The sequence below is a fragment of the Nyctibius grandis genome, chromosome 8 (genome assembly GCF_013368605.1).
Source record: "Nyctibius grandis isolate bNycGra1 chromosome 8, bNycGra1.pri, whole genome shotgun sequence".
In the NCBI taxonomy this organism is placed as follows: Eukaryota; Metazoa; Chordata; class Aves; order Nyctibiiformes; family Nyctibiidae; genus Nyctibius; species Nyctibius grandis.
This window is the reverse complement of record NC_090665.1, coordinates 11,508,560-11,532,789: the sequence shown is the minus strand read 5'-3', so window position 1 is coordinate 11,532,789 and position 24,230 is coordinate 11,508,560. Positions and strand designations below refer to the sequence as shown.

General features: G+C 49.4%; 1 protein-coding gene across 2 annotated transcripts; it reads left to right on the top strand.

Moving 5' to 3' along the window:
- The first annotated feature begins 1,809 nt into the window (after positions 1–1,809).
- Positions 1,810–22,642, top strand: PCYT1A (phosphate cytidylyltransferase 1A, choline). 2 transcript variants are annotated; one of them, XM_068406822.1, is made up of 9 exons: positions 1,810–1,871; positions 9,256–9,396; positions 12,176–12,275; positions 14,196–14,312; positions 16,320–16,471; positions 17,289–17,367; positions 18,103–18,245; positions 19,314–19,502; positions 20,042–22,642. In XM_068406822.1, exons 2-9 carry the CDS (start codon positions 9,280–9,282, stop codon positions 20,246–20,248), a joined length of 1,104 nt encoding a protein of 367 aa, XP_068262923.1. In that variant the 5' UTR covers positions 1,810–1,871; positions 9,256–9,279; the 3' UTR covers positions 20,249–22,642. The 2 variants fall into 2 exon arrangements, with proteins under 2 accessions (XP_068262923.1, XP_068262924.1); XM_068406823.1 differs by lacking the exon at positions 1,810–1,871 and adding an exon at positions 2,240–2,341.
- Positions 22,643–24,230: the final 1,588 nt, after the last annotated feature.

Genomic DNA, 24,230 nt, shown 5'->3' with positions numbered 1-24,230 from the left:
TGTAACATAATAAATCTACGTACTTAATATTTCCTCTTCCGTGGGTTGACCCTTGCCATTTCCACCGCTTGTCCTTTTCCTCCACTGTACAAGATGCACCAGCCTTGACTGCTCGTCTGTGTTTCTCAGATGAGCATTTTCTGAGGATTCTTTGTAAATTAACCTATAAAACCAACCTCATATTCTGGTTATCCAGATTTGTTCCTGTGACTCCCATAAGATTTGGGCTGTGAATCCCAGCTAAGTGTCACACGAGATGATATTAACTGATAGGAAGACAAGGTATTTAGGACGTTGGGTCAGGCCAGCGGTCTCCACACCCCACTGACTGCTGAAACTCCTCCCTGCTGTAACTCCTCATTGGTTTGGTGCAATTTGGCACCCATGGGTGCTGTGAGTAATTGCTGCTTGTTGCCCTCTCAGTAGATACTGCAGTGCTTTCTCCATCTTTGCCTCTAATTTTTTTGGGATATGAGGGTGGATGCTTGGAGCCCAAATTTGTTAGGACTCCAGCCTCACAAAGGAGCAGCAGAAAAGGCTGCTGTAGATTTGAAAAGGAGTGCTGAAGTCTCTCATCTCCCCAAAAGTTAGAGGACTGGGTTGGGTCCTGAGAGACTGGGTGCCACCAGAGTGCATGTTGGGTGCCCATCAGAAGATGGGGTGTGTTGCTCTGTGGTGATGCCTGTTCTCTCTGTGCTGACTGAGGAGGAAGCACAGCTGAATAATTTCAGTGGCATGAACGGCTTTTAGAGTGCTGAAGCTGCGTGAGGTGAATCCCGAATCCTACCCTCACTGAGCGTTAGAGAAGAACGCGCTCAGCCCACACAGCTCTTGGAAGGCGGGAAAGTAACAAATTACGATGTGGCTTCTAGAATCAGTCTTTTGGCTACCATGCTGGAGGCAGCACCCTCCTGTTTATTATGTTTGTTTGAAAGTGGTTTCCTCTCATTTTCCTCTGATGGGAAATAGAGGGTGACTTCCCTGATTGCTCTGCTGCTGCCTGTGGCTGTCGATCGTTAAGGGAGCTGCGCAGGATGCAATGGCACTGCTTGGTTTGCGTGTGAACCTGGGAGCGCAAGTTTTGGGGAACAGTGAAACCCTCCATGCAAAGATACTTGCCTGGAGATGATCCATGCCCTCAGACTCTTGTTTTGACACTTTTATCAAGTCACCATGACTAAATCACACTTTTCCACCTCGCACTCACTCTGTTTTGGAGGTTTTTCACAGCTGCTTCACAAAGGTGTTGTACGAAGCAGCTTTTGAGTCTGTGATCGTTCAGCTCCGGCCACCCTCGGCCGTGGCCTGGCCTGGGCAAGGGCTGCTATGTTTTCCCTGGAGAAACACCGAGCAGCTGCCGGAGCAACGCGGGCCGGTGTTCCTGCAGCACCGTGGGCAGGAGAGCGGCCGGGCAGAGCGGGCAGGGCCGCCGCGAAGCTGCCATGGCCCGGGGCAGCCGGGTCTGCCCTCGGGGAGCCTGGCTCCCTCCTTCCATAGCCCCCAGCACCTACAGTTGACACGTGAAGGGCTGCAGGGCGGGGCTGTGGGCCGGGGCAGCAAACACCCCCCGCGCCGCTCCCCGCTGCTGGACCCCCGGTCCGAGCGCGGAGGCCGGGGGCTGGTCCTGTGGGGTCGCGGGTGCCCCGGGGCAGGGGGACCCCCTGCGAGCCGGAACGGAGGTTCGGGGCGCGGTTTCCCGGGGCGCTGCCGGTCCCTTCCTGCCGCCCCGGCCCGACACGCCCCGGCTCCGCCCACCGCCCCGTTGGCGTTGGCGGGAGCGGGGCGGGGCCGGCGCCGGGAGCGGCGGCAGCAGCGGCGGCGGGGCCGGGCCGGGCCGGGCTGCGGCGGGGCGTGCGGGCGGCGGCGCGCTGGTAGGGGGGCGTGGGGGCACCGGGGGGCTGGCATGGGCGGGCACCGGGCTGGCTGTGGGGGCTGTCACTGGAGAATGGGGGGGCACTGGGGTGGCTGTGGGGGCTGTGACTGGAGAATGGGGGGGGCACTGGGGTGGCTGTGGGGGCTGTGACTGGGGAATGGAGGGGACACTGGGGTGGCTGTGGGGGCTGCCCCTGTGGGGCAGCTCTAGGGACAGGTTTCCCCCCAGGGTGCCATCTGGGAAGGGTACAGTGGGGGACAGGGCACTCGCTGTGGGGCCGGCGGGGTGCCCGTCATGGGGGCTGGAGGCAGGTGGGTGGGTTTCGGCTGGAGGCACACGAGGGGCACCTCTCACTGGCCCTGTGGGGTCAGGCAGGGGTCCCTCCCCAGAGGCACAGGCACGGGGGCAGCCCCGCCTGGGTGCGATGGACTCGCTGTGGGGCCGGGGAGCTCTGGGAGGTAATGGCAGGTAAGGACGTGGGGCACTTGGCTTCAGGCAAGGGGGCAATGTCTACTGGGGGGGGTACGGTGTGCTGCTTTCCCTTTGTGGGGTCTTGGGGAGAGGCTGGGGCTCGGGCACAATGCTCAGGATGGCAGGACCGTCTGTGATGGGGGCAGGCTGAGAGGAGACAGCAGCAGATGCTTTGGGAAGCTTTTGGAGTACACCCCCAGGGCTTGGAGCATGGAGGCTTTGGGAGTCCTCCCCCCACCTGGGGAACGCAGCCGAGGCCTGGGGAGAGAGGAGCAGAACAACGAGGAGGTGGCCCTGACTGTGGAGAAGGAAGGTGTGACCTAGCTGCTGTGCAGGCACACCTCCTCTGTAACCCGCTTTCTGTGTCCACCAAGGTCCTGGCTGCGCTGCTTAATGGTTTTGTAATTAGAGTTAAAGTCTGCAGGAATTCTGAGAGCTGCAATGCTTCTCGGTATCCCTTGCTCACTGTGGAGGGAGGTGCAGGATGCTGCAGGTGGCCTTCCCTCCTCTGTCCCCCCCTCCATGCCATTGCAGCACCAGGTCCCCCAGCCTGCGGCTGGCAAAGACTGGTGTGGTCAGAAGCAGGTACTGGTGGGGGTTCTATCCGCAGGACTCCAGGGACTGATGACAGGCGCTGTATTTGCTTCTGAACTTCAGATGGCAAATATATGTATGCGCTTTATTTCCTGAAGAAATTTTCTGTATATACAGAATGATTAAAATTTGTGACTTGGAAGATCTTGGTTCAAGATCTGGTTTGTAATTGTCTTGATATTACTGTAAAATGAAGCACAAACAATAATTGTTGGAGCGAGGATTTGGTACTTAGGTGTAAACCTACTAAAGGAGGTTGCCTCCTGAAGCCTCACAAGGCTCTGTTGTTGAGCCCTAAAAACAAAACAAGGCAACACAGAAGTCAGGACAGAACGACCGCCCATCCTTGTACTTCATTGTCGCTAGGCAGGCTGCAAATCTTCTCTGATATTCTGCATAAACTATTGCTGCTTTGCTAACTGCAGCAGACTTTGTCGCATGCCAGGACACTCAGTGCCTCGGGGTTATGGTGTACCCAGAAGGGCCATGAATTCACGGAGAAGATCTTGCCAGCAGGGTTTTTTTTGTGTGTATTTCATAGCAGCGCTGCCGAGGTGATCATGCTGTGCCGTTTGCCGTTGTGGTGGTGGTAAAGAGAATTATCTTGAGCCATTTGGGACTTTGTTGGTGAAAAGCAGCATCTTTTAATTGACTGCAGGACACGGGTACCAGATCTTCAGCATGCTCGGGCTCTGCTTGAGGAAATGTTATCAGCCTGGCTGTAGCAGTAAGAGATGTGGGGCTTGGGTGTTTGTTTTAGCTGGTATAGCAAAGGTCCGGGTCTGGATGCTGTTGGACCAGTGTGTGGCACTGGTTGAACCAGAATCCCTTTAATACCTTCATGTGGCTATCAGTATGCTGCAGGATAGCTGCTTTTGGTCATCCGGAGTAGCTGAAGCAGCCTATGTTTTAAGTGTAGACAGGACTTTGCCTGCCAGATCCTGCAGGAACCTTTATCAGGGCCTTGAGGGCTTAGACCATCTAGATTGAGCAGATGCTGACTGTGGGGACAGCAGCTGTGCTGGGGAGGGTCGCAGTCTTCTCTGGAGGCGAGCAGGCTGGGTCGCAGCCATCAGCACTCGCTTTTTAAGCAGATGTTCTCAGTCTGGAGATTGGGGCAGAGCTGGGCCTGGCAAGCCTGGGCTGAGAATGAAGTTGCCTTGGAGATTGGGCAAGAGTTTTAAGAAGGGATTGAAGAGAGATCCTGATCTCTCCCAGTAATTATGTACAGGTTAACCCTCATCTTGTAAACAGGCTTTCATCAGTTTCTCACTGTGATGAGTCTCCTGTCATTAACCTCTTCCGAGTCTGTCTGTCTACAAAAGATCTCTACAGGGATACACACCAGTAAGGTTAATTGTAAACTGGGGGTTGGAGGTTGGGGAGAACACGTGGAAAAGGATTGTCTTCTCCCCATGACAGAGGATTGTGGGGTCGTTTGGGTATTTTACAGCCTGACAGGGGAATTGTCTGAAGTGACGGGACTTCTTCCTTTTCCCTGAGGCTCTCACTTACATGCTGTCCATGTGTCAAGGCAATTCTTCTCTGCAGACAGCTGGCAGAGTGCAAAGTTTACTAGTCTTTGCCTGCAGATGAGTCAGCAGAAGAGAAATAGCTTGCTCCTGTAAAGTGGAATGATCTTGTAGGCAAAGCAGCACATGACAGTCACATCTGACTGTGCCAAGGCCTTCCAAGTTCAGTGGGGTGATAGGGGAGCCTGGGAGCAGGCAGTGCCACCCGGGGACCTTGGGGACTGTGGGTGTTGGAGGTGCCTCACTGGTCCAGCGTGCTCATCTCATGCTGACTCGGATCCCTGGTGGGAAATGCAGCAGCTTTGGGCTGGAGCATGTACTGAGTTGTTGCAGTCAACTCTTGTTTTGCACAGACTTCGAGTTTAAGTAGCAGGATTTATTTTGCCTTGGCGTGTAAATCTGCAAGTAAAAAGCAGTGGAAGTGGCAGGAGGAATCCTGCTGCTGCATGTAGATTTGCTGATAATAATATTTTTCAAGAAATTCCTTGGGACATAAAACACAAAGAATGCAGATGGGCCAGGTCCTCGTGCCATCAGCGTGCTTAGGGTGCAGAAATATCTCATCTGCTTCTCTGGTGTAGTGTGAGGCAGCAGTTCTCTGACACCACCAAGGCTAAACAAGACATCGGTACTGTCCATGAAGATGCAGACAGTGAGATAAGGCTTTGGCTAAGCAAGATTTGCCGTGCCTGTTCTGACCTTCTCCATCTGCCAGAGATGTGAGCTTTGGTGTTGTGGTTAAATTCCAGCTCAGATGATGGTATAGTTAACTCATGCTAAGGGAAAAGTCTTATATTCCTTCCCTGCCTATATGTTTTTTTTCTTTGTGGTAATCAATGCTTGACCTTCTTCCCTCCCAGAACTGGCTGCGTTTCAGTGGGAAATGACTTGGGCTTTGTAGTATTACTCTCAGCAAAGTGCTGGATGATTTCTGAAGGCTATTACTGCCACAGTTCAAAGAAAATACCTACTTCTCCCTTCAACAGCTTCTTCTCCTTCATTCAACATCTGCACTTGGGGACTGAGAGGAGTGATTTCCTAACGGGGAGAGCAACTCTTCTCCCATCTGGCAATCGGCTGCTCCTCGCAGAGCCCGTACAACGTTCTCTCTCGAGGTGAGGTAGTTGGCAGGTGATGCAAGGTGCTGCTTTAATATAGGATGTGCACCAAAGAAACAAGTTTCAGAAGCAAAGCCCCAGGTGTTTTGTAAAGTGACACCGAGACTGTGATCTGCTGATGGCTTTCCCGAGTGGGGCACTTCTTAACTTTGCTCCTACCAAGTAGTTTCTCATGTTCAGCACGGACTCAGTAGGGTGGGTGACGCCTTAAACAAAATAGAACCATGTTAATATTTTACAGCAGGGCTCTTTCTTCTGGTTATGCCTGGTTTTTATCTTGGAGTTTTTCAGAATGAGCTTTGAGAGTTATCTTCTCTTTCCCCTTCCCCATCTGCTGCAAATGTAATTAATTTTAGAACAGTCAGTGTTTTGTGCATTTGGGGAAGCAAAGCTGTGTGCTCATGTGTTAAGGTCAGCTACAGATGCTGGATCCCATTGTTAGTAAGTAATTGTTTGGGATGCTATTTTAGTCATTTGGGTCAAAATGAAACATTCTAAGATTAGTAGCTTTATCGCAGTAAGGTATGGTTTGTTTTTAAAAACAATGTGTTTCCAGTTTTTAATGAAGGCAAGTTTGGTGCTGGGAGGACTTCCCAGAAACGCACTAGCCACAGGATAGAGGTTTTAAAGCTCTGAAGAGTGGCAAAATTATTGTTTAATTTCTGCATTAATTTCAGTAATTAGCAGAGCTGCGTCACTCATGAGGTGCCCAGCCCAGCTCTCCGGACACTGCAGAGGCTCCTTCAGCACCATCTAGTCTGTGAGATCAGAGCAGATAGAGCATATTTACGCCATCCTCGAAACAGGTTTCTCCCTTGGTACGACAGGTAGAGCTGCCGCTGGGTGGCTGGTGCTGTCTGACCACTGCTGCTTATAGAATGCAAAGCAAATGCATTCACTTAAGCTATTGTTTGCCATCATTTAACTACGTATACCCTGAGAAGTGGAAAAGTGAGTTAGGGTGGAGGAAAGTGGGTGGTTGGGTGTGGGAGGGGTTGGAAGGAGTTGGAGATGTCTTCTGGGCTTCGGACAGTGCTGCTGTACATCAGCCTGGAGCACAGTGTTGCCCTGTGCTGTAACCTGCAGTTCTTTGGCTGGCCGTGAACTCTGCACCCAGCAGCAAGATGCTGGCGATAACTCAGCAGAGAGTGTACTTGTGTGCAGAGAAGTCTGGTTGCTCTGATGGGCCAAGCTATCATGGGGAGGGCTTCACCTGCTTGTGCGTGGAGGCTTCTGTGTCCGTACTTCAGCACCAAAGCCTCTGCCAGTGCTTTTTAATGTTTTGCTGGGCAGTGGTTCAGAATGACTGCATTCAGCACATTAATGGACCTTTTAGTTCTCTCCAAAGGGAAGGAAGGTGAGTGGTCAGAGACCAACAGGTGACCCGAAGCACAGTGAAATTATTTTGACCCAATAACAAGAAAATCTGCTGCTGTTTCCCCTCGCTGTTCCCATCAACGCTGGGGCTACTTGAGCCAGAGACAAGAGGTCTGCTGTTTTTTGTGAACTGGATGGTTTCTGCTAGGACCATAGTGGTGAAGTAAATAACTGACACAAAGTGTTCTTGCGAGATGGCACCTTGCAAAACCTAAGAATTACTTGTGTCATACTCTGCGTTTTCACAGAGGCACTCTGGAAGCTGCTGCATTTATAGCACAGATCTTGCCTGAAAGTTAAATGTTTGCTTAAGTGTTTGAAGACTCGGAGCTCAGGGTTGCAAACTCTTTTTGCCTGAGATTGCTTTTGCACACTCCCATATGTTTGTCTGGTTTTAGGAAACAATAAACTAATTACTAGAATAGGGGAAACTTGGCAAACTTGACTCACAGGCATTATGGAGTAAGTGCTGGATGGCTAATGTGGTTCTGAAATGTCCTTGTGGCTGCTCTTCACTGTCACTTTTGTCTTCTCCACAATATTTTTTTGGCTTCCCGCTCACCTAAGATTCTCTTTTCCTGTTCTTAATGCGTTGTGTTAGGTCCAGCAGAGCAGTCTGAGATACTTATATGCATGTAGCCCAAAACCAGTTCAGCTGTGTTTGGCCCTAACACTGTTCATAAGGTATCATCTCGTTGATGCTAGGTGGGGAGATCGGTATGTTCGCATGTTATTAAACTGTGTTTGACTCCTTACTTTGGAACATTCCTTAACCTGGAGTCATTTGTGCTTGAGTAAATCCGATCACTAAATCTGCTTCTTAACAGCTCTCTTCCACAAAGCCCACACTTCTGGGCTGGTGAACAGCAGGGCTTTTCCCAGTGGCCCTTACTGAGGACATTCCCAGCTCATCCCAAGCAGGAACGCTCAGCAGAGACCCTCCGCCGAGGAGAGGGGTGGCATTCAGAGGGACATCTGCCCTTTCTCATACCTCGCACTTGCCCCAACTAACGTGTTCCAGCACACCCACTGCATGTGGGTGGGGTGAGGTTTTAAATTCCACACAGCTCTTATTATTAGAGTGTTGAGGCACGCATGTAAGCATCATTCCTGGGTGGAGGGATCACGCTGTTCTCAGGAATGGCAGGTCAGAAGTGCCATTTGCTGCACTGGAGAGCTGCACACTTCAAGAGAGCAAGAGAGATAATGCTGCTCTTTAGTTATAAACTTTGCAAATCTAGCACCCATTTCTAACTCCGGCAGCAGCTGAAAAGGGAGTGTTTGCTGCCATGCCTTTCTATAAATCCCTAACTTTGCTTCAGCTGTCTGAACTGCTGGGCTTCCTGATGCTCCAGGGCCCTTTTGGGACAGTACAGTGACTCCAGCTCAAAAACACAGATAGCTTACTTCCAGATAGCTGTCACGATTTCTGTCCCAAACTAGTTGTCTGTCTGTCTGTTCATCACAGAAGCAGTTCAGCTGAACCACCACTAATTACAACCTGGTACATAAAGTACCAGCAGTGTGCCCTAGTGTGGTATCAGCAGCTGCTTCACCATCGGCTGAGTCACCACTGCGGTGGGGACACGGGACAAGAGGGGAGCATGGTGGCAGCCATCCCAAGGTGAGCTGTCCCCACTGGGAAGCTGCAGCTTGGTCTTACACAAACAGCAAAGCAAGCAGCAAGCCAGCTAGTTATTTAAGTTGTGTCCATGGGCTGCACCCTGTCCTTCACCCTTATTCTTCTGCTTAAACCTGCTGGTTCCTCTCTTCAGGATTGTACAGGGATGCAGCACATCCACCAGCTGTCTTGGTGAGTGGGGAGAGGGGGCACAGAGGGTAGAAGAGTGTTTGCATTCATCAAAATGAGAGCTGAGAGAGGGCTGAATGTGGACTGGGCATGCCTTAATCCTTAGGTTGCTTTTCAGATGCTAAAATAGCATAATTAGCCTTGTAGTAATGATTTATAACTTGCATTGCAACTCTTGTGTGAGTTCTCTCCAGCCTGCAGCTGACTGCTGCACGCTTCTTTCTGCAGAACAGCTCCGAGTTGCATTAAACGATTCAGTATTCCCACCAGACACTGTTTGTCAAGCCTTGGCAGCTGATGCCAAATACAACTGGCTAAGCCCCTTGTTAGGTGGCTGTGTCTTTGCGCTGACCTTCTGTACACTGTGCCTGCTGTTGACTGATTCTGCTTTGGAAGAGCTGAGAAATATCTCTCTTCTTTTTTTTTTTTTTTTTTTTTTTTTTTTTTCCCCTTCCTTCCCTCTCCTTCATTTTGTTCCAGTTCTTACTAGACGTGCTTGGCAAGATGGAGCTGCCGACCTCCTCCAGGCTGAATACCCGAAAGAGACGAAAAGATGGATCTGGCCCCAATGGGGCGGCAGAGCTGGATGGAATCCCTCCAAAAATGTCCCGACGCTCTCTCGTAAGTAAGCAGAGATAGGAGCTTTAGGTGCCTGCGAGATTAGGACATTGAACCATGATGGATTTTCTGTGGACACAGAAAACAAATCGGGGGTGGGGAGAAGCAAATGACAGTAGCTATCCTTCTTGCAAAGCTAGTTTAAAATCTTCCTTTGTTCATACTAATAACATACTTACAACATGGGCTTAAATTAGGTGTGAGGCAAGTGTCGCTAAGCTGCTTTTGTGGTGTGTCCGGCTTGTTTCTAGTCACTTAAGCTGAACCCAGACAGGCACGCATATAGATATCCATGGAGAAGTAAGCATTCATTTGTCACAGGTGGTTTTCTTAAGTGACCCAGCGGGAGGGAGAAGTACTCGGAACAAGCATGTAACAGCTCATGCTCCTCACAGAAAGCAGTCTTGTTCGAGTCAGGGGAACTGCAGGAGAGTCTGAAGTCTCTAAGCACCTGCAGAAGCAATCTATTGAATCCATGCTGTGAAACACTGGGAAGATGACTGTTTGATTCTCTTGGTCTGGCAAGAGACTACATTTGTGTTGCTGGTACTTCAGGAGTGTTCAGGAATTAAAAAAAAAAAACATCCGAAAGGATTTCTCCTTCTAGATCAACCTTGGGAGTCTCTTCTATAGGGGTCTGTGCCAGTTAGTGCTGGTGTAAAGGGCTGACTTTAACTTGTCCTTGCGGCAATATTGCAATGATGGGCTTTCTACAGCTCTTCTCTCCCCTCTTCCTGGAGCTGTCCTGCGTATCACATGTGCTCTAGTTGCTCTTTCCTTATCTCTGTCAAAAGCCAGCTACCGTCCCTGCTGCGTCATACTGGGGTCATAGTCCTTGGCAAAATACAGTGATGTGTTGCAGCTTTTCTCTTTGCTAACAACGTTTTGCTCTTCAGCAGTACTTCAGTCCTGTCCCAGGGCATTTGACAGATGGTAACGAAGTAAAAGCAGCACCAGCAGCGAGAACTGGGGAGGCAAGCGTTGGGAATGGAGGCTTGTGCTGTTGCGTGACTTATTCCACTGAGCCTTTATATCCTTGACTGTTGTCAAAACCTGCCATGTCCCTCTTAAAGACCGCACGTTATTTCAGCAAGGAAAGAGAAGTGTGTGTGTTATTCCATGGGAATCACTTGCTCTTCAAGTTCGTGTCTGTCCTGTGTTAGAAATAAAGCATCTCTCTATGAACAGCACAAGACAAGTAATATCTAGCCACTTTCTAAACTTCCTGTCTGTTTTTTAGCCCCAGGGCTAACGTGGACCTTCTGATGAAAGATTTTTTTTCTTCCTTTTGTGAATGATTTATTTATTATAGCAAGAGTAATAGTGTTGCCTAACTGTGACGTTACCTTGAAGCCTTTACCGCTCCCAGCTATACAGCTGGCTGGCAGAGCGTTCCCCTGAAGTAGCGGGGTTCAGCAGCAGATGGTGGTAACAAGCTTGCTGACGTGTAAGCCTGTTGTATTGTGCGCATCAGGTTGAGTCTGACCCTTGTAGGCACTGCAGAGGAAGAACAAGTCTCTGGCAGGAGCTTTTGAGGACCTTTCTCTGTGATCCTCTGATAATTTTGATAGGGTTTTTTTTATGCTTTTATTCCTAGCTTCCTATCAAGTGTGTGCCAACCACACTGCAAAGAATCTGGTTTCATTCACAAGTCCCAGATATAATGGCAGTGATGAAAGGAGAGACCTGCAGGCCTTACCTAACAGTAAGGATCCTGGTAGAGGAGGTGGTGTGCAAGACGAAGGTATTGGAGCCTCAGTAAATTAAAGGAGATTTTCAGCAGTATTGGTTTGCTTGAATGCAGTGGTCAGTGGTTGCTCTCCTGTGCACTTCACTTTGAGCACTCTAATAAGGAACGACATTAGCAATAATAGCAGCGGTCTTTCTGGTTGCAGTGGTGCTGGGCACTGTGGCAGGATGCTGTAATGGGACAGGAAGCCAGAGAGGAAACTGCTGATTAGCTTTTTGCAGCTTGAAGGTGTATTGTAATGATCTGCAAGCTTGTTTCCTAGTCTTCTGGCTCAGGAAAGAGACATCCATTGCTGACCCACACCTTCCAGCTAGAAGGAAATTGAGCCCTTTGTTCTGTTATGGGAAGGGCAGGTGGTTTTTTTCCGTTCAGAGGAGACCAGAAACGATACCTGGACTTCAGCTGCTGATTAAACATAACTGCTGAGGTCAAGCTGGCAGATTAGAGGGGTTTTCCTGCAGCAGTTGGAGATATTCTGCCACAGATCGAGGTCAGTCTCTCACTGTGTATGGCTCAGAAATGGGTGACGATACACACGTTCCCTGGAAATTTGTGCTGCTGTTGGTATTGCTCTTCTGCTCGTTCGTATAATCAGATCGAGGAGCTGTTACAATTTGTGCATCACAGCACAAGCACTCAGACACAGCAAAGTGATGGTCTTGCCTGGATGGGCATAGCTGGAGCTGCGACGACAGTGACGTTTGATGAAGTTTGGCTCGTGCTGCTGTGAACTGCTGTTTGTCAAAAGTCTGGTTTTACCAGCTGCAGATCTGAGCCTCCAGTTTTCTTGGGTCCAGTATGACTACCATCTTCTTAACTCTACTTTTCTCTCTCTCTTTCTCTCTAAACTCAGGCTAATCACCATGCAGGGCTGTTTTGAGGTTTAACACTTATTAGTCTTTTAGTACATGTGTTTGAATCATGCAGAGACACAGTGAGTCACTCGGTGACTAGGACACTGCAGTGGCAGTGCTGCCGCTACATACTGCACTCACCTTTGCGCCTCCCAGCTAACCTTCTCTGGCTGTTTAGGGGCTGAGGGAACCGGCTCCATTTTCAGATGAAGTGGAAATCGATTACAGCAAGCCATACATCAGAGTAACATACGAAGAAGCAATGAGAGGGACCCCTTGTAAGTAAAAAAAACAGACTGGAAGGGGATTGTATAAATGTTGGGGTTTGGGGGGGGTGGGTATGATTGTGATATCTTTGAGACCGAACCAGCCTTGTGTGTCAGGCCAGGTTTGCAGCCAATGACTTAGTTAACACTTTGGTGATTAGATAACTGTTCCCATGTGAAATTGGGCCTGCCAGTAAAACTGAAATTGGAGCTTGTGTGTGTGAAGCCATACCTTCACCAGTAAGACTATTTGAAGCAAATAGGTATTTGTGTTTTAGCTCTTCCTGTGCCACTGACAGCTATAGAGTAGTATCAGAGCTGAACATTTTTCTGTACTACTTTGTTTGAGGCAGCTTAAAGTTAAGCACTTTAAAAGTCACCTTTTCTGAAACTTGAAATGGGCGAGTTGAGAGTTGCGCCAGCTCACACTGAGACCTAGCAGTGGTTTTCTGCAGGAGGTTCTGGAAATCCAATGCTTTTCACAGTCCACATTAATTTCCAGCTGAAAGTCTCCAGAGCTTGCACAAAGGTCCCTGATTTCAACAGTGATGGCTGTCCTGCCTGCTAAGACTAAAATACACTGCATGCTTCCTTGTTACTGTTTATGCCTGTGCTCAGGAACTCTAGCTGCTGCAGGTGTGGAGGAAAAGGGAAGGGTGTCCCAGCCAATTTCCAGAACATGATTGCACTTTAATAAAGGCCTGCCAGGACCAGCCCTCTTCTGGCATACAGAAAGCTTTTGCAGTCTCAGATCTCCAGATCTTTGGCTCTCTGGAGCCTCCTGGCATCCTCAGACTGAGATGGTTTTGCTGAAAACTGATTGTAAGAGGCTGTCCTCAAACTGACCTCTCTGCTTAGCTGGAATTTAACCACCCTATCTTTGCATCAACTCTGCCTCTTGCTGCCTCCCAGGCTCTGTCTCTAGGTACCTTCAGGGCCCTGCCCGGACCCATGGGGTTTCAGCTCTGCTGCTAGGTCTTCTCTCTGCCCTTTCCTTGCTGCAGCTTTGGTGTGCCTCTGCTCATACCACTCCTCTGAGTCTGTCGGCCTGAATTGGGCCAGAGAGCAGCAGGCCGTTCCCAAGTGTGTCAGATAGCAAGAATGTGTGGCTTTCTGTTACCAGCGGCAGGAGGACTGCAGTCCTGTGTGGTCCCAGGAGACCAGAAGTCAAGGAGCCTCCTGCTGTTACATGGCAGTGCTAGACTATCTCACTTTACCTCTGTGCTGACCTCAAAGAGAAGATGGACAATTTCCTCTGCTGAAGTGGCCTGAGGAAAGTCTTGTTCCTCCTTATTTATCTATGGATTTAGCTGATAGCGTCAGCAGTTCAGGAGCATTGTATCTGCTTTTCTTTGAGTAGTCTGGCTGGGTTTTTGGATAGAGCCATACACTTCATGAGTCTGGGGGAGCCAATGATGCGTGTGGGGAATCAGAACAATCTGGTCCCTCAGCCAGACTGGCAGCTGTGGCAGCAGGCTGCAGAGGAGGATGCCGAAAAGGTCTTGAGATGCCATCCTGGCTGGCAGGGGGAAATTTGGCATCTATGAAACATTTGGGCCAGTTCCCCTCTGGTAGCTCACTGCTGTGCAAAAAGTTAATGGTGCATTTGGATTTCCGTAAGAGGGAGATATTCAGGGTCTGCTTTCCGCTTGGTCTCCTTTCACCTTGTTTCGGTGGGTGTGTGGTGGGCTTTGAGTCTGTCTTTGAACATGGTTTTATTTCAGCTCTGTGCTCAGCAGCATTTGTTTCCATGTGGGGAGGCAGAGAGCCAGCCATTCCTCTTCACAAATCTTTCCTGGCTATGGCTCTGCATTCTGCCAGTTCTCTGTAACACCTCCATGAACTTCAGAAGGTCCCCAAATGCAGACATGAGCAGCAGCTGCTTCTCCAGGCAGACATCTTCACAAATGTCTCTCTGTCCCTTTGGCACAGTGGATCGCCCCGTCAGAGTTTATGCCGATGGAATATTTGATTTATTTCACTCTGGACATGCCCGGGCCTTGATGCAAGCGAAGAACCTCTTCCCAAACACATACCTCATTGTCGGAGGTAAGGAGTGACCTTGTTGACTTTGGCTGTCGTAGCAGTACAGTTTACCTCCGTCCGTGGTTGTGCATACAGACAGCATAGCAGGGGTTTTGTCTCTTTATGGCCTCAGTGGCTCTCACTGCAGCCAGTTGTCCTAAATGTTGCTGGAGTCTTATTGCAATATGTTGACAGTTGGATACGTCTGCAGAAAGATATCCTGTACCAAAGGAGTGCTTAAGGGAAAGATTTTTGATCGCGCTGTTCTAATTTGACCTCTCTATTTTGTGACAGATACCAGTGAGTTGCACATCTGAGTATGAAAATATATTAGGGGCAATTGAGCATCTGCCTCTTGAATGAGACAGTTAAAGAATGAGTAACGGTCCCTCCATGGCTGGTTGAGCTTTGTGTCACCTGTGTCACCCTGCAAGTCACTCCACCGCTCCAGCTCTCTGCTGGGGATTGCTTACGGCTAATTCCAAACAGGTCCTGGTAGGACCGTGGAGATCACAGTGGTTCCCTGGGCATGTGCCTGACCACATGGAAGTCCATGAGGCCCCATTTCTCCAAATAAAAGTTCCCCATTTTGTCTGTTAGGTTCAAAAGTCTTTAGATGGTGCCAGGAATATCCTGCTGGCTGCCTGAGGAGATCTAGCAGAGGTGTTTCAGCCAGGCCTCCTTCAAGAATATAACAGGGAAAAAAAGAAACCCTTTCTTCTGGCTGCTCTAATACGCTGGCCTCTGTCCAGGCAGTGCCTCTGTGACCGTACCTTCACCCACCTTAAGGACACGTCAGGCTGTGCATGTTATCAATCAGGAGCTGACCTTTGGTCAGGCTGCATAACGATGTTAAAGTGTCAGAGCTGAGAATACCTTTAACTAGTTTTCTCAACTACCATTAGCTTCCCGAAGCAAAATGAAACTCTGATCCTGCGATAGAGCGATCATAACGTTTTTGTGTGGCTTGTTTCTTTATCACAGTTTTCCTTGCTGCTGAGGGCATTTTTATAGCGGTACTTTGGCATTTTTTGTGTGTGCTACAGTAGTGTCTGGAAGGGGAAGGGAGGGAGGAGAGCTGAAATTGTTGCTCCAACCTACAAAATGCACCAAGCTTAGAAATCTTGCAGGCAGAAAGACATCCCCATGTACGTAAATGTTGTACATCAAACAGGAAAATAACTTCAGGTCCAACTATTAACGTGTTAATGTAGCAAGGTGTGTAACCACGCTCTCTGCCTCTGGGAGACTGGTGAGGAGGTGGAGGGCAATGAACTGCTTCCCTTGCACCAGGAACTGAGGTAAGAGGCCACAGCCCAAGCGAACGTTAGCTCCAAGCTGGGAGCAATCTCACCCACTCTTTATGATCTGTTTGTCTAGAACATAAATACGTCCAGTACCAGTGAGACTGGTAATGCCTTGTTTACTTTTGAGTCTGATAACCAAATAAAACTCCCTCCTCTCAATGTCTTACATTGCAGATGATGAAGTTTTCATTTACTTTCTCATAGAACATAATAATTAAGATAACTTGCTTTGCTGTGAACTCACTCTTTGTTTTAATAGAACTTTCCAAGAACAAGACTGTGGTATGGCGTTTTATGAAATCTGAAGCTTAGGCAGTGAGGGTTTTTGTGGGCTTCAGTTTCCAAGCCTGAGACATCCATAGGTTTAAAAGCATTCTGCCCGATAGACCCCCAGGTGCCACTTCATACAGGAGGGTTGTCTTCTCTATTGGCTGGTTTTCTTGATAAGCCTTGTAGGCTCTAGAGACCTCGAGGGCTTGGGGTATAGGTCCCCAGCTTGGGCAGAAATGCCCCAAACAGCCTGCCTAGAATTGCTCAGGAGTTTAGTGCCCTGCACTGCTGCCTGGTGCTTTGTGGGTGGAAGAGCTGGGTTTGAAAGTGCCAGCGCCAGACTCCCATCAGCAGCTGGAACTGCCTGGCTTAGCAGGGGTGTGCGCAAGGTCCTTTTACTGTAAAGCGTTGGGGTAAGTACCTCAGGCTCACTCTTCTCTGCCTGTTTCTTCAGTCTGCAGTGATGAGCTAACCCATAACTTCAAAGGCTTCACGGTAATGAATGAAAATGAGCGGTATGACGCTGTGCAGCACTGTCGCTATGTGGATGAAGTGGTGAGAAATGCACCGTGGACACTCACCCCCGAGTTCCTGGCAGAGCACAGGGTAATTTGTGACATCTGATCTGTTTTGAATTTTGATTAGCCTCTGTCTGTGCTTGCTATTTACAGCAAGAATTCATCCATGGGGGTGACCTCTGCCTGAGCAACCCGTTTATGTTGAAACTACTTAAATATAGAATGAACTGGGTTGTGGGAATCGAGTGGGTTTCTTGGGAGACTAGAAACATTTGCTGAGCTGGCAGGTAATGTTAAAATAAGGTAGAGATTGTGACACGGTGAAAAAGCTTGAGAGGGTTCTTGCTGTTCCAGGAGAAGTTGATGCTGGTTACAGATTGATGTGAAGCACAGTAGGGAGAGGATAACATGGGCTGGAAGGGATTTCTGGATGGTGTCTGGTCCAACTCCCTGCTTACAGCAGGAGCAGCTTAGATCTCTGTCAGCTTCCCTGCAGCAGGAGACCAGGCAAGCTATCTTGAGAGTCTTTTATCAATTGGTAAGATAAAGTGAAAGGAGGCTCTTAACATCTGTTGAACTGCTTTGGGAGGTGAAGGAGTCTCCAGGGGAGTTTGCTTAGTTTACCCTTGTTGCCATTAACAAGCCATTTCTCTGTGGAGCTTAAAACAGCTGTGTCCTTAGTTCCAGCCTTTCCTCTCTGGTGTGTGCTTACAATTGATATGCAATTGCCAGTGGGAACTTGGTACTGCTCGGTGTTGCTTTTTAACAGAGGAAAGTGTCTTGCTGTTCTTTGTTGCATACCTCCGTGGAGGTGTTGAGCAAAAAGTTACCATCCTTTGACAGAAAGCAGGAGACCTGCACGTTCAAGATAAAGTGCTGATTTGCATTGCTTGCTTAATTTTCAGATCGATTTTGTTGCACACGATGACATCCCCTATTCTTCTGCTGGCAGCGATGATGTTTATAAGCATATAAAAGAAGCAGGTGGGTCTGGGTCAGACTCTCCAGGGCTTCCTGTCAAACATCTGCTGTAGTTTCTCCTGTGCCCCTGCATGGCAGGATCATGCCTGGGGAAGTGGCTGTGCCCCTCTGGGAACAAGGTCTGCGCAGGAGGCTCTGAGGGCAGGAAGAAGCCCAGCTTTGGGCCCTAATTCATAAGGCTAGGACTGTTCCATGTCCCAGGCCAAGCATTGCCCAGCATTAATTCCTACTTCCAATATAGTTATTGTGATTGAATTAACATCCACCTTTTGAAAAAATACTACAGTTTGGCTTACAAATTCTCACAAGTGGAGAATCTCATGAACTTAGCAAAGTGGCTCCTCTAGCTGTTTGCTGTAAAATTCAGTGGGGGTACAGCTTATTTAAATCTATCCAAACCCAGCCATCAGAGCTTGTTATATTTCCACCCACTAAATTGTGGGACCCCTTGTCCTGTCCTTGTCACCACACTCTTTAAACCAGCTAAAGAGAAGAGCTTTTCCTTAGAAGACATGGTATTTTGATGTGGTTTTGACATGCTTTGGTCTTACTTAGGTCTTCCTTATAGTCCCAGAAAGGAGGACCCTGGTATTGTACATTCAAGGTCAAAGATGTGGTGGTGTGAGGACAGTTAGGAAATGAGCTCTTGATAGGAGAGATTGTTTCCTAATAGAGGTGGCAGCAGCTTTTTGCCATGTGTCTTGCTACAGCTGTCCTGGGTCCTGTTCCCAACTTTAGGCATGTTTGCACCAACTCAGAGGACTGAGGGGATCTCAACATCAGATATCATCACCCGGATCGTGCGGGACTACGATGTTTATGCCAGACGGAACCTGCAGCGGGGCTACACAGCTAAAGAGCTCAACGTCAGCTTCATAAACGTGAGTTGAAGTGTGTCTCGCCACAAGCTGCGTGAAGCAGAATGTAACAGAGTGTGGAGCTGTAGAGTCTTGTCTAGTGGTAGCACAGTCCTGCCGTACACCAGTAAAAGGCTGGTCTGCAGAGCTAAGCAGTTGTGCCAAACCAGTGTCCTTGGAGTAGAAATTAGACTACTTCTGCCCCTGAAACTGCCTCTGGGACCCACCCAGAGGAACTGGGGTTTTGCTAATACTGCTCTATTGTCAGAAATGTCTTCGTGACGTTTTACGTGTTGAAAGAGCTGTAGACAGGGTGTGTCGCGAAATGTGTGTGTTCTTGAATTGAATGAAGTGTGGGTTGTTTTTGGCAGCAGCTGCCATGTCTCATCTCTCTTCTCTTCCCTCAGCCACCTTGTTAAGGTAAAGTCATTTGTTAGGATAAAATCTGATCCTGTTCTCACTGTACTATTCCCTTCCTGGGGCTGCAGGAGCAGCAGTGCTTGGGTAAGAGAGAAGGACATGCTCTGATCCTGTGCTGAGCGGCTCTAGCCCACAAGCAGAATACATGACAGAAGGCAATTCTGATGTTGGAACTGAAGTAGTAAACATTATTTTTTTATCACTCGGATACTTTGCCTATTTTTTAAAATACAATCAAATACAAAAATGAAACAGGAGAGGTAATGGCTGCTTGGCCTCTCTTTGGCCTGTAACTCTGCCTCTGTTTAAAAACACCCGGCAAAAAGACTTGTGCTGTCATGATATGCAGAGGGACCTACAGCAGGTCTCTCAAATCTAATCTGTATATTGTATAAATATTTCCCTCTTCCATGCACTCCTATTAGATAGTGCTTATCTCTGGGTTTAGTCTCGCTCTGTGTACTGTGCCAGTGCCTGCCACAAAGCATCTTACAGCCCCACTATGTCTGCCATTTAGTCTAGGGAAGAAGTGTCACTGAAGTGAAGGAGAAGTGTCACAAGGCTAATGGAGATGCTGAGTCTTAAGCAGCAGTTCAGTGTAATAACACAGAGCAGAGGTGGTCGCCACTCAGATCTGCTGAGCTGTATTCTGATCCACCGCTTAATGTACAGGAGAAGAAATATCACCTCCAGGAGCGCGTGGATAAGGTGAAAAAGAGGGTGAAGGATGTAGAGGAGAAGTCAAAGGAATTTGTCCAGAAAGTGGAGGAGAAGAGTATCGATCTCATTCAGAAGTGGGAAGAGAAGTCCCGGGAGTTCATCGGCAATTTCCTGGAGATGTTTGGCCCAGAAGGCGCGTTGGTAAGGAGCCACTCTGGGAAAAGGGGAAGGGGGATTTTGGAGAGCTCAGCAGTCATTGTAGGGCTTCCGGAGCCCACGGTCCGCAGAGCAAAGGTTTACAGTTTGTTGCAGTGCTCGATGTGCTACCAGTCTCCAGACAAGTTGTCCCAGGCTTGGGCAGCCTGTTTACAGGGAGCTCTCACCCTGGCCAACTGGATAACGCCAGTTAACGGTTGTAGCGTGAAAAGACCCAATGTCCCACAAGCTGGCCAGTAAACTCCAGCTTGTGTCCTGCAGGCCACTGAGCAGCCAAGAGATTGGCCGTCACTTTGTCACTGGCCTGGGATGGGTCTGAAGCTACTTGTTTTTGCTTGAAAATGGGTGATGATTGCACTGCATGCAGTTTCCAAAGCCTAGGCCAATGCTTGGGCTTTTTCTGCTCTTACATTGCATGAAACATTGAAGGGACACAACAACTCAAATGCTGCACAAGCTGTAAGTAGTGTCCATTTCCATCGCCGTTTGAGCCATGCTAACTGTCTTCCTGCTTTCATCGCTAGAAACACATGCTGAAGGAGGGCAAGGGCCGGATGCTGCAGGCCATCAGCCCGAAGCAGAGTCCCAGCAGTAGCCCCACGCACGACCGCTCCCCATCTCCCTCCTTCCGCTGGCCCTTTTCCACTAAGACTCCTCCTTCCTCACCGGCCAACCGCTCCAGGAACGAGCCTGCAGTCACCTACGACATCAGTGAGGACGAAGAGGATTAAGCTACCAGCTGGGATTTGCTGTGAATCACTAATCGCTGAATCCTAAGTCCAGACCCTCCGGGGAACTCTAAATGAGCAAGAGAGCCATAGGAACAGGGCTGACGGTGAGCACAGGGCCTTGGAGGCACCCGTTGCTCTTAGCAAGGGCTGCTGCCTGGAAGTACATTCAAACCTCCTCTCCCTTCTCCTCCCCAAATCCCCTTTTTATTGTTTACGTTCTACTGGTTTCCAGGGGCAAGATGGTTTTTATATTTTAAGAAAATACTCTTTTAAAGCGCAAAGAATAACATGCAAGCGTGGCTTTTGTTTTGGTTTCTTTTCCCTTGTTAAACCTCCAGGCAAGAGGGAGAATGGGAAGACCCATCTGTCTCTTCTTTCCTTCAGCTCCTCTGTCTTATTCCTCCCACCCCCAGGCAGTATCCGTGCCACTGCCAAATGAAAAACGCCTCGATTCCTCAACCAGAGTGACCTCGAGAGCACGCAGGAAGCGGTGGTGTAAAGAGGAAAATAGGAAATAGAGACTTCTCTCCTGCACTGGAGCTGATAGGAATCTATCCAGCAGACCCTGTAAGTGCTCACGTGCCTCTTAGCTGAGCTCCCAGCGTGCCGCAGTGAGGACATGCTGGGCAGGGGGCTACCAGCTTAGCACGCAGGAGTTACACCCTGGAAGAACTCGCAGCGCCATAGAGTCACATACCCTGTAAGCGCGCAGCATTCGCGGCTCCAAATTGTACGGGGGCTGCAGAGGAAAGGCCTTTCCACCTAATCTTAGCAAGACTGTTAAACCTTGAGCTAAAATTCAGCCCTCATTTGCTGTTGGAGAGAAGAGAATGAACCTTTGCTTCGGGGCACTTGCTGTCTGTGTGTTTCCTTGGGCATGTGAGAGCCCAGGTAGGAAATGAATGTGTGTACTCCTTTGAGAAGTTCCTTGTCCCAGTCTCTGGTGTGTAATAAGTTTTACTGTCTGTCAAATGGCCCCTCAACACTGTGCTCTCTGCGTGTTTGTCTATGTTTCAGTTGCTGTGCTCTCAGGGCTGGAGCAGTCCTTTACACTGGTGCCGTGAAGTCGCTTCTATAAGGACAAAACATGAACTCGTACAGCCAGTTTGCTGTTGGTGTTGGTGTGTGCAGCTGGACAGATGAAGGGCATGTTTTACCCCAGTGAAGGGTCCTGGTCACGTGTGACACTTACCCGGCTTGCGCAATAAATGTACAAATGGGTGCCCACTTACTCCGCTCCGTGAGGCAGGCCGGAAAGAGCATCAGAGAGCGCTGCAGCTTTTTAAGATTTTAAACACGTAATCTGCTCGTTTGAAACCATGGTCCAGGTTGTGCCTGCTGTCGTGTCTGTAATCAACACTGAGCTTTGTGGCCTCCCCGTTGCCCTCCCCGTGCTGCATGCCTGTGTACAGAGCATGTCGGTGCACTCTGTCCTGGCAGCCAGCGCTGGAGGGACTGGACTTGCTGTCGTGTAGCTGTGAGGCTCCCGCTTGCTTTTCTGTTCGGTTTGCCTGTGATATCTGTTGTCTCTGGGTGGAGCTGATGGGCTGAGTTGCCTGTATCCTCCTGCAATGCTGGGAGCAGAGGAGGAAGGCTCAGAGCCCCGTCAGCAATAGTGCAGGGAGGTCTTCAGAGTGGGACGCAGGGCTCGGGGAACAGCGGGTGCAAGAAGGCAAATCGTCAAGTGCTGGCACGGGCTCTGGTGCGGTGCTGCCAGGGGACACCCGGGCCCTGTGGTAGGAGCAGGCTGCTGCTGCTTTCCAGCTTTTATCTTGCTGATCCTTTGTCACACTGCCCAAAGGGCTTGACAGAGACTGTGCTTCTGTTGAGGACAGAGCCAACGTGGGAAAAGGGGTGTTTTGGGGATTCCTCTTCTGCCTCTTGGACCTCTCTCATCAGGGATGTGCACAGCTCTGGGAGTGTGGCTGGCTGCTGTGGATTTTAAGCTGTAAGGAGCAAATAATGGTCACTTGGTACAAGCTGGTTGTTAATCCTCTGGTTTATGAGTAGTAGAGCACTTACTTGATATCACTCACATTCTCTCTTCCCTCATCTTCCCCACCTTCCCTTCCTCACCCTTCCCTCAGTATGGGTGTTGCGTTGCTTTCCCGAGCCGGGTCACAAAGGCCAGGCTGCTTTAGAGCCTTATTACTGTTTTAAACACAAGTTATGCAACAGTGTTCTGTAAATTTGGATAACAGTGGTGTGTTGGATGGTCGTTTGTTCTGCAGAGACCTTAATGTATTTCTTGGTGTCTCTGGAAAACCTGGGGTGCTTGGTAAGAAGCCAGCCATGGTTTTTACATGTAGCTTGGAATAACAGAGCTGTTTCTTGTAGCAAATAATCCCTGCTTCCTCCTTCCACTTAAATTAAATTGGACACTCGAATCCCAGACTAGTCTGGTTTTTTTCCTCTCTTTGTTTTTTTCTTTCCTCCTCCATTTCTGGACCAGCCTCATCTCCAGCACTGCCCTGTCCTATCTGGAATAGGACAGAGCTTAATCTCTGGGCAAAACATGAGCCAAGTTCTCCAGGAACATCTTGTTACCTGCAGATATACCTGGTGCTGCTGCTTCACGGCTGTCCTGCACACCCCTCACCCATCCCACACTCTTCAAAAGAAGCATCCGGAAGAGACAGGCCTGAATTAAGTATGAAGTAAGAGGTAGAGCAGGAAAATAAAACTTGACTAACTTGCATTGAAGAATGTGTGGAACTTGGTGCTGCTAAATCAAGAGGCATCGACTCCTGCAAGACAGCCCTACCTCAGGCTGTCTGTAGATCTGGGGTGTGAGGCTGCTGGCATCAGCAGCCAGCCCCTCGGAGACGATTTCTGATGGCAGAGAACAGCAGCAGCAGGGCAAAGCTGAAAGGTGCCAAGGATGCTGGTGGAAGCATGACATGAAGAGCGTGGCACTTCAGCAGCGTGCTGGTTAGAGCTGCAGGAGGAGGTTTTAATCTCTTGAGGAAATCATGGCACACGCCTGCACTGACACAAGTTTGTGCATTTTATAGAGAGTCGGGGCTTTATTATGGGATGCAGTTCTTGTAACCAGATGCAGGTGCTGGAGCAGCGAATACGCTTGGCAGTAGCGGTGACTTTGGTGGGACAGGTCCTGCGTCTTGCCCCCTGCCCTCGGGGAGGGCTTCTCGCTGCCAAGGGCTCCCTGGTATAAAGGTGTGGGTTTCCAGCCTGCCACAGGTAAGGAGCTGGGTCTGGTTGTCTGACAGGATGGGGGACGAGTCCCATATTTTGCTGCTTGCCTGGGTGTTGCTTCCTGGCAAAACCATAAGATTGCTGGGTCCCAGCGCTTCTGCTGGTGCCCAGAAAGCTGTAGCAGTAATGGCTGTGTACTGTTGCCAGGAGTCTGTCAAATTTGGCAATCTCACAACTAATCGCCACTGCATCTTCTGACAGTGGTTTCAGTTTGAGCAGAGCCACCTGCAAAAAGCTCTGAGTCACTTTTCCCCCTTCCTCGCAGGGCAGAAAACTTGCTTTTTCCCCAAAATGAATCAATTAAATCAATGAAAGCTGGAAGATTTGGCTTTCTGACTCTTTGCTTCCCCAACGTGTCTCACTGGCCAGAGGTATTGTGGTGGGAGGGCCCCAGCGTGCAGGTCAGGGGAGGCTTTGGTGGTGCCCGGCAGCAGGCTCTGGTCTTAGCACTGATGGTCTGGCATCTGCTGCCCATCTCCAGCCATGGCATCACCCAGTCCTGCTGTCACCTCCAGCGCCGCAGCAGCAGCCGCTTCAAGCTGGCTGTTCCTGGTCCATGTTTGCTGTGCTGGTTTTTCTATATGGGCCTCTGTGCACACTGTGTGTCTTACTGGCTTGTTCTGCAAAGTCATTTTGCTCAGTGTGTGCCAGATCCCTTCCGCCATTCTAGCACAGCCAGCTCCTGTCGTCGTCTCCTCACCTGCCATCTCAGCAGTGGTTTGAGTGAGGAGATGCTTCAGGGGGGGGAAAAAGATAAGCCAGAGGT

Excerpts from the sequence above, each read along its gene's own strand:
- PCYT1A (XM_068406822.1), top strand. The coding sequence starts at position 9,280 with ATGGAGCTGCCGACCTCCTCCAGGCTGAATACCCGAAAGAGACGAAAA. Across the intron at positions 17,368-18,102 it reads TAAGCATATAAAAGAAGCAG|GCATGTTTGCACCAACTCAG; the intron begins GTGGGTCTGGGT and ends TCCCAACTTTAG. Across the intron at positions 18,246-19,313 it reads TCAACGTCAGCTTCATAAAC|GAGAAGAAATATCACCTCCA; the intron begins GTGAGTTGAAGT and ends CTTAATGTACAG.